The 10,258-nt window shown below is 37.8% G+C and overlaps 1 protein-coding gene across 2 annotated transcripts in view; it reads right to left on the reverse strand.

Annotated features, from left to right (window-relative positions):
• LOC106521108 (partitioning defective 3 homolog) overlaps positions 1 to 10,258 on the reverse strand; it is a 330,008-nt gene that overhangs the window by 280,672 nt on the left and 39,078 nt on the right. For both annotated transcript variants that reach the window (XM_014013528.1, XM_014013529.1), the window contains 1 exon segment: positions 4,031 to 4,132. In XM_014013528.1, the coding sequence (XP_013868982.1) occupies positions 4,031 to 4,132 (102 nt within the window).

A 10,258-nucleotide genomic window follows, 5' to 3' on the forward strand; every position in this document is an offset into this window, starting at 1 on the left:
CACACACACACACACACACACACACACACACACACACACACACAGAGCTGTTGCACAAGCTGGCTGACCCAGCTTACTTCCAGATGAACTCTGCACTCTCTTTTTTATTGCAATTATTAACAAATATAAAGGCTGTGTGACTATAAATCTCCAGTTTATTTACGGGTCTATAATAGTAATGCATTTAAAGTCAAACTGCTCTTGATAAGCACAAAAGACTGAAAAAAAATATCGACAAACTATGTCACTTACAACTGAAATGCAACGAAACGATGAACGCTGCCATATTTCTGAACTTGTTTAGATTGTGATGAACAAGCCAAACCACCAGAGGGAGCAGATAGTCCCATATTCAAAAGAAATGATGGTAGAGAAGAACAGTATGTAAAATATAGCAGGTGTCAGTTACTCTACCAAAACCACCAAAATTCACTCCTCTCTTTTTTTCCTTCTTTGTAATTTGTCCACCAAACAAACCACAAAGGGTGGGTGAGGAGAGAGGGCGAGTCGGGTTGAGAGGAGAGAGAAAAGCGAGAGAAAAGGTTGCAAAACCGATGCTTTTCACTGTGATCTAAGCTGATGCGTAACCATGGCACTGGCCACTTCTTACCAGGTGTGCAGATGAAAGTGCATCCACACCATGAACAAATACACACAGAAATAAAAAAAACACCTGTCTGCCAAAAAGATTACCTGTTCAAACTAAGAAAAAAAACACACACTTGTGTGAAATATTACTACTCTAAAAACTCCACTTTAGAATGACAGTTTTGTTTTGGATTACAACAAAGAGTTGAGGCTCCAAAAAAAGCAGATACAGACAAAAAAAGTGCATGCACTTAGAAGCTTGATTTTTTTTTCAGTTAATACACATATAAATGTTTAAATGTAATCAATGAATAAATCATCACACAACTCAGTAAAGGAAATTAGAGACAGGTTTGATACAATATTTTTAGTCAAATCAAAATTTCAGGTAGCTCAAAATGTACAGTTAGGTAAATATGAAGGTTTACCAAAATAGCACATTTAAAAGCAACTGCTTTTGGCCAAAGTGTTGCACACAATAACAGCAAACAGGCAATACCGAACAAACATGATGAGACATAAAGTAAAAACATTTAAATAAACCAAATATGTCAACTCTCTTGCAACTCTAATCTCTTTTGATATGTAGGGATAGCTGGTTCCACAGTTTAGCCACAACTGAAAAGGCCTGATCTCCTACAGTATGTGGACCAGCCCGGACCTCCAGACAAATAAAAGGAAACGGTCTTTAGTTTTAGGGATATGGAGGACACACAAGGATGCAGGAGCTCAAGATAGATAAACTGGTGCCCATTCAGTTGGGATGGGTATTGTTAAGATTTTATTGATACTACTTCTCTAATTGATATTACTTATTGACAGAGTATTTTAACGGTACTATTGTCAATAATTTTCTGTGGGAATAAAACCAAAAACAAACTATAAATAATGCTTTAGTTTAGAACAAACAGAATAGCAAATTAACTTTTTCTGCATTTGAAAGACACAAATAAATATTCTTTTACATTAACACTCTCTGCTGGATGTAAAAGACAAACAGGGCTTTATATATGTGGCACTAAAAGGGACAACAGTTTTCTTATTGTGATCACTGAGTTATTAAAAAGCGCCAAACAGATAATTTGTTTTCTTTGGCTGGGTGGACTAATTTTTCTGGTCTCTGCAGCCGGTTGGCCCCATTGTGCTTGTTAAGGTGTTTACAGGTCCACTCCYCTGCCGTGAACTGAGCAGATCAGAAGACTGAAGTAAAAGAGGTAGCGAAGGGGTCTGAGGCATTGTGATTCCGCGAAACAAAAGCATGATGCTACGTTCACACGAACACGTTTTGAGCATCTAAAACGCGCCTGACGCCTCAAGTTGGATGCGCTACACTCAGACCGGGACAGAGACTAGACGCACGTCTGAAGAGGGAGGAGCGTCTTGTTTTTGTTTGTTTTTTCTACTCTGTCTTTAACGGTGGATGAAATAAAGATAAAATAAAGAAAATGCCTTTGCTTTATTTACTAAAGAGCAAGCGAAAATTGCACACAGTAGATAATTAATTCACCAGATAATTTAGAGGCGGTTTGTTCAGTTAGTTTCACCACTCCAGGAACTGCGAGCCCAGTTTAACACCGTGGTCAGTTTAACGAGCTGCTGARCCACATTGGTGCTGATATCTCCTACCTGAACACCAAATACAGAGGGTCAATTTCAGCTAAAGAGCTCCTGTCCATCTGTTTCAGGTTAGTGGGCAACATTCAGGAAACTGTCACATGGAAAAATGAGTCTCTCTYATTGGTTGATGCGGCACGTTGAGCAGCAAAAGTTCCGATTTTTGAAAGTKCCACATGCACAMAAAACGCTCAACTGCACCTACCGCTTCCTTGCGCGCCGTGCTAAATGCACTAAATGTGCCACGAGACCCCTAGACGCGCACCCACCATAGACTTTGCATGTAAACTGGCCACTCCAGCAGCTCAAAAAGCATTCGGTGTGAACGTAGCATGAGGGAAAATGTGGCCGAGGGGCAGCACCTCCACAGGCTGAACCACCAGCGGTCGCACTGCGGCCCATCAGCCTACTTATTCATTGGCCCACCGGGGAAATCCCTGGTAGCCATGCATGAAAGTCTGCCCCTGAGTGCTGAGCCTGACAGTGTAGGTGAAACAGACTGTGAGAGGCAAGAGAGGAAAAGATAGATCGTCTTTTAAGACTAAATCTTAACAACGTACCATGCACTGTATCTGCCTTTGTRATACCACTACTCTGTTACTGTTAACAACACTGTTAAGGCTGGAGCTTATCGATTCTGTCAAAATTAATCATGTGGCACCAGGGCTGAAACAATACTGTGTTTCAGTAACCATCCTTACCATTCAAGGAACTCTTCATGTTATTGAAAACATGGAGACCATGCACCCTCATCAACAACTGTTCATTGATATTTTATGTATTCCTGTAACTGATCTGCTATGTATCATATTATATCTACAATTATAAAAAAGGGTTAACACTGTTGATTGTTTTTAGGCTCACCAAGCTGTGATGGTTGGTGACCAATTTTGACAAGTGTTTGCAAGGGAGTTTCCAAAATGTCTCGGAATATCCATGAGGGTTTTCAATTTCCTTGTGTGAGTCACAGCGCCTTGCTCTCGTGACTCAACAGATGTTGAACATGTTCCAAAAACAAGTTGTGTCTCAAAATAGTCAGAGAGTCATTGCAGGTGTCTGAAATCAAAATCTTTCGTCATTTTGTCTCTGTAAATCACTGAGCAAATCATTATTAAATCATTATTGAGCACTGAAGCTGTGTATTTGTACATATGAGTGAAAAATTGTGGTGAATTTTGGACCAAATATTAGCAGTAGTAAACCTAATTATACAGTATTTTAATCTATGTGGAAATGTGCTTCTCACAATGTGTTTCCAATTAGTCCCCAGCAGTAACAACAAAGTGAGATATTATTTTCAACTGTTATTATTTTCCCTTCAAAGATGTAAAGATAGAGCAAAGCTCGAGAGGCCCAACATTAAAGCCATACAGCTGGTGACTCAGGTGTGGTCGGCCATGTTCCCATGGGAAGAATGAATGTGAGGGTGGGTACTGACATAGACTGTACCCACATTTTCTCAAATATCACATCAAAGCAGGGCGGTAAAACTGCACCGTTAAACCTTCTGCCTATGGTAAACTGCCAGCAGGTTCAAATAATTAAAATAAAGAACATGGTTTTATTCAGTAGTTTTTTTTTTTTTTCTGGACTGGGACGTTCCAGTCTTTAACGTAGTAGCAGACAGGTGTAATCAGAAGCACATGGCAGTAAAACCACTGTAGTAATGCCAGTCTTTCATGCACATGACTCAGAGTTCAGAAACGATTAAAAGGCAGATGAGGAAAAGTCAAACAGGAATGAGAAGTGAGGCCAAAACCTTGCACTATGGCAACAAAAGTAAGAAAGGTTGTTTTTTTTTGGCATGGTTGAAAACAGTTGAACTTACCCTATCTTTGTCATCCACCACATCACACAGCATATCATCGAGGTCCAAAATCCCTCCATCTCCATGTTCAAGCCTGTGGACCTGAACCCAATAGTTGGGGTCCTAGACAGAGGAAAAAACAAATAAAAGGAGAAAGTGTATAATGAGATTTGCTTTATTTGTACCATATAGAATTAGGATTTGTAGCATTATGCAAGTTAAGCCATAAAACATARTCCCAGTGCCAGGTCAAATGAATTACAGCTTGTGTCTCCTCGGGAATCAGCTGATTTAATCACCATGAGGTTCATATTTTTATCCAGTTGGCTGGCACACATAGGCTCTGACATGGTTATGGATTAAAAACAAGAAGGCGGCTATGAAATGTTTTAATCTCTCGGTTGGATTGCCAAAAATCAAAATAATAAGCATATGGTTCAAATGTTTCTCCATGTGGAAAACGATCAAATTTTACTAAAGACAGAAATATATCAGTTCAAAAGATAGTGTTCCTCACTTTTCTGAAGTTAGAACAGCTGTTATCACCTATTTTGCATCAATACGGTGATTGTGCATGCATAACGCAGAGGTAAAATACGTAGAGGAAATGCCAACTCAGTTTACTTCTTTGGATTTGTATTTCACAAAGTAAGAGTATAATCTGTACGGTTTTCTTTACAGCTAGTAGGCTTCTTCAAAAACGTAAAAATTGGTGGGTAAGTTAGTGTTGTTTTGAGCATTAAATACARTGTCTCATCTCATTGTGCAAAGAGTTCATGAATCCTGAAAGTAACAATTAAAGCTCTGCATTTGTTGCAGTTTCATCCATTACAACCCTTCCCCTCCTATCTTTTTTTCATATTGGCACAACAATACAGTGTGTAGAGGGAGGAATGCAGTACAAAACATCCTACCTTCAGWAGCCTGTAAGAGGTTGCAGTGACGTTAGAAAAAAGGTTTGATGCTATAAGATGAATATGTCAAAATAGCTGCTAAAAATCAATATATTAATAATTTATGCTGAGGAATCACTGCTCTATGACTAAGGAGGAAATTTTAAATAGCTTAAGGTTCATTGAGTTTATTTACTGTATTTTGACAATATAATACAATGTAGGTTAATTTAAATAAAGAATATAAAAGAAGTCCCTTTAAGTTCAATGAATGTCTGTCTTCATAAACTGTGAGAAAAATCTTGAAAAACATTTCTATTCTTCATTATCCTTTCCATTGTTTTCCCAATGTTGTCTCAACAAAATCTTTCTCTCCAACACAGTGGTTAAATACTTCAATGTTCAGTTTTGTTGAACTAAACCCTACTATGTTTCACCAAAGTGGTCCAAATCATTGAATATTTGGTATTTCTGTTCCTAGTTCTGTATTTAGATCATTACCAGGAGCCCTGTCCAAATAAAAATCACTTCACTTGAAGCCTGAGGTGCCTTCTGGTCATCTTCATGTGATCTCTGACAAGGCAGAGGTGGTATGGGTAGTTGAAGTCAACCCACTGTTGTTATGRCTGTGAACCATCATGCAAGATTGTAACAAAGGTGTCAATAAATAAAAGGGTGAGACGGCATCACAACTCAGTTGTGTGAATTCATGATGAAGTGTGTCACAAGATTTCAAAAGGAAAATGTCTGACACAAACTTTATATGTAGCATGCCACATCCACAATGCCAACCATTAGTTAGTATTAAACATATAAAACACAATAATAAAATAAACTAAGAACCAAAAATACTAAATAAAACAGAAAAACACAAAAACAGTCAAGTAATTATGAAAGAGCATAATACCAAAACCCATGATTTAAGTTATTTGGTTTAAAGAAAATGAGGCACCAGAAAAGACTTCTAATCTGGCCGACCCACTGAAGATTTATAAACTGCTCATCTTTACCACTAAGTGCTTAAACTTTTGTAAATAYGCCAGGGAAATTTGCCGAATTCCATTTATTTCCTTAAAAAAGGAAAGAATAAAAGGAATACATTTTTTTCTGAAACAGAGAAAAAGGTAGTTCCCATACAAATGTAAATACTATTGGTCAAACATTATTCACAGACATGCAAACATAATGTGGGATTGTTCWTCTTTATAATCTTTAACACAATTTTGGAAGACATTTCCTCTCCATTGCAGAGCTACAATAAAGGTTAAAACATTTTGGAAGAAGACAGACTGTYCATAAATTTACCATCTCTGGAAGTTATTACTAGCCACAATGTGACCTTCAGTATTTAAGACCAAAAATGAAGTGTTTCAATTGCAGCCAAACTCCATGTTGATGTGGTGAGAAGCTGAACCCGACGTGTTCCTCAGATGGATTATCATGAACAAAAATGTTTCTGAGACATCCTGCTGCACAGACATTAATCTCAGAAGTACATTTGGGATAAACCAAAATCATTGACTCTGACACACGTGATTTAGATTTTACTTGCTTAGAATTATGTTTGAGTTTTTCATCTGTGAAGCTCTGTTGCTGGTTAGACTCTAGCTTATGGCTCTTCTTACATTCACGTGATGCATGGCCTGGCACATTCATTTTCAGCTCTGTTTTTAGAACCTACTTTTTAAGTTTTTGAGAGTGCCGAGTGGAGCTAAAGATAAAACATTAGCAGACTGTAGGCCTAATTATGTTGACAATAGGCTATTCTGCTTGAATTAGAGTTATAATTTTAAATGTAATAATTTAGACTAACAATATAAATTGTCCGTCCGGCCGGCTTATCCCGGATCGGGTGCGGGGCCAGAAGCAGAGAGACCCCGCTCTCCCCAGCGACACTTTCCAGCTCATCCTGGGGGACTCCGAGACGTTCCCAGACCAGAGGGGATGCATAATCCCTCCAGCGAGTCCTGGGTTTTCTCCAAAGTGCCAGACTTATTTTGAAAACATTTTAAAATGCTTATTTCAAACCCGCATTTGAGACCACCTGCAATCATGCGGCGGGGGGCACGGTGCGCAGCGCCGTGGCTTCTGAATAAATGAAATTGATTTAACACAGTTGTTTATACTTTTAGCAGCTCTTTTTATTCCACAGCTGACCTGCTAAAAATGATAGATTTTCTTTTCTGGATCTCTGACAGACGGACTTCAATCTCTGAACTCATAAAGTTCTTCTTTTTAGTTTTCGCTGTCATTTTCATGAATGGACACGTCCTTTATCTGAGGCAGGAAACACAGCCTTATACGGTGCTTTTGGGGTGGTAATTATGCTAATCTCCTCTCACGTGCACGAGCAGCTGGATACGAACAGGTGGAAATAACGCAGCTCATTTACACACTTTTCCTGAAGATAGAAGAGTTTGCTGAATCTGACGTGACATGTTCGTACGAACCCTTTGTACGAACAAAAGTAAGAGAAATTTAGGATAAGAATATGAACATGTTCTTGCATGAGGCCCAATGTCTCTTTACAGCTGATTATACAGTATTTTGAGTTGTCATTCTTGGATTCTGACTGTCATGATTACACGCACAAATCTAGTGGTTTATTCTTTTTTTTTTCAGACATCCTCCAAGGATGACACAGAGTGTTAGGTTACCCCTCTGCAGCACTAAAACCAATTTTAAATCCAAATCCCTTTTAATCCACCTCAATTATTCCCCATTAAACCACTGAGTCAACACTACAAACACAGCCTGTTAGCAAGCTGATGATGCTATATTAGGACCTAAAATGTTAGAAAACCTTTAAACACAATATTTGTTAGTGTTGTGTACCAGGATTGCTCAGTGATCAGAGCTGCAGTCTTGTAAACCACAGGCTGCAGGTGTGAGTCAGATAACATCTGGCATAAAACAGTCTAATCCTGAGATTGCTCGCTGCAATAACTCTTGCAGAAGGAAAACCACATTTTCTAGATATGTTTTCCAATAGAAATGAAAAATAAAAATACCTAAATATTTAGATTAATATTAACTGAATCTCCCTTTAAGAGTGGAACATAAGCTACCAAAAGTGTGTTTGCCACGTTGTGTTTCATACAGTGTTTACATCTGAGCACATGTGCTTCATCAAACCCTGAAGTGGAAATCAGTATAAATGAATGGAAGAAAAGAGAGGGAGCACTTCAGTCCAACAAAGAGAGTATTGTGACAGAGGGATTTTTTTTTCTCTTGCAGCGTACACTAACAGCTGTAAGAGGGAGGACCAGCATGGAGCTGATAAAGTGTTAGCACACATAGCAGTTAACCCCAGCTCATTTTATTACTGTCATCTATGCAGCAAGAAACCAACACGTTATGCAAGACTGCTTATATTGCGCCATGTGTAGTCATCTYACTCTGCTCTTTCATTTCTTTGGAGTGGCAGATATAATTTCTTGGGAACATGGCTTCATGCAGTTTAACAAAACTGGAAAGGCTGTACACAGAGGAGAAAGTGGTGTGGAAGTTGTCACCATTCCATGTTACACTTTCTAAAAGCATATGCAAAAACAGTTAAGAGGTATCAAATTGSCTGCATAATCACATAAACCTAAACTTTGATTGGTGTTTTTACTATAAAGTATGCCTAGACTGCAAAGTTCACAGAAGGATTTTCTTTTTTATTTAGTCAAAATGCCATGATRGCCTCTGTGGATATTAGGGGAGRAAGAAAATATAAATACAATGAAATATCAGAATGTGTAATTTCCTTATACTGTATCAATTCTCATATGCACTCAAAAGCGCATTTTAATTAGGGATTAATGGATGGGTGTTGTAAYAAGAAATGTGAGATACAAATGCAGTTCTTCGGTGTTCTTCAGATTGCAGAAAGATAAACTGAATTTAATAAGATTTTATGTGGCACAAAATGCATGGTGTGCTCTTTATACTGAGTTGTTTTTTAATTAGACTTTTGGAGAAAAAGAATTACAATATACATATTGCCTTTCTTTCAGTATCGCAACATAACATGTTTATTTTTGATTTATTTGTTTATTTATTTAAAAACAAAACAAATTAACAAAAAACAGGAAATACAAATCAAATAAAATGAAAGGCAGCGGCAGAAGAAAAAATCCTATAACTACCTCTATTTTTTCAAACAATAAATTATTAATTTCAAACTATAATAATCCAATAATAGAACCAAACACAAACATAAGCTCCTCAAACAGTAATCCATATAAATACACAACCTTATATCTCTCTAAAAACAACCCTTATCATTTTCTTAAARGAATTAAGTGAACCAGCCATATCTTGACACCTGTGTAATGTAATATATCATATCCCCATAGTCTTAACTATACACAGCCATAGTGGATATTTTTGCAGTTTTTCACAAATCATGTATTGCAATGATGTGTGTGGTGACGCTACACGATGTACTATTATTCAAAGTCTTAGCACACTATTACTACCAAGCCACTTTGTTTAGATGCAGTTTTTGTGTAGGTTTTTCTAAATCTGAGGGAGGAAAAGCAAATCAAACATTGGAAGTGAAAACAGAAGAAAACCAGCTGAATAGTAAAAAGGTGTTTCAGTGTTTACGCACTGGAACTATTAATTATCAGGTCCAGATCTGAGAAACTCTTTGAACAGAAACAAAAGATACAATAAAACGAGAACAGCATGCGGACAGAAAGGATTATGAAAAAGCTGCAAAAACCTGTGTAACCTGTGCTGAGTGAACAACTATCAACACTCTGAGGTTACATTCTCTGAAATGTAACTTTTATTTTGGGAGCAGCACTTACAAAGCAACATTCTCTGCTGTGACATTTTAAATGAAACCAGGAAGAGAGTAAAATAGCTCACACACACTCTCTGACGTCATTTCCGTGCACCTTAAAAAAAATCAGAAAAGATTCCTAAGATTTGATTGTTAACGAGTTTGCTATGTAATCTAGAACAATAAAACAAAAGATAACAGTTAAGCGCATTCAGTGACTGCCATATAATCCCTGCCATGAAACTCAACAGACCTACAATTGAAAAGGCTTTTGTTTGGCAGGGTAGACATGAGCAGATAAGCAGGGTGTGACAGTGGATTATTGAGGAGAACTGCATGCCAGTCACTCAGCTCTTGTCCCAGTGACCTGTTTGGTCACTTATGAGCTTTAATCAATCGTTCATTGGCTGCATGAAAAAATAATGCCACACTTCTCTGATGAAGCACCTGCTTCGATTATTTTGTGTCAAAGGTGAGAGGAAATGGATAGATTGTTGTGGTGCGACACACACACACACACACACACACACACACACACACACACACACACACACACACACACACACACACACACACACA

Source organism: Austrofundulus limnaeus, unplaced genomic scaffold (assembly GCF_001266775.1).
Source record: "Austrofundulus limnaeus strain Quisiro unplaced genomic scaffold, Austrofundulus_limnaeus-1.0 Scaffold103, whole genome shotgun sequence".
NCBI lineage: Eukaryota > Metazoa > Chordata > Actinopteri > Cyprinodontiformes > Rivulidae > Austrofundulus > Austrofundulus limnaeus.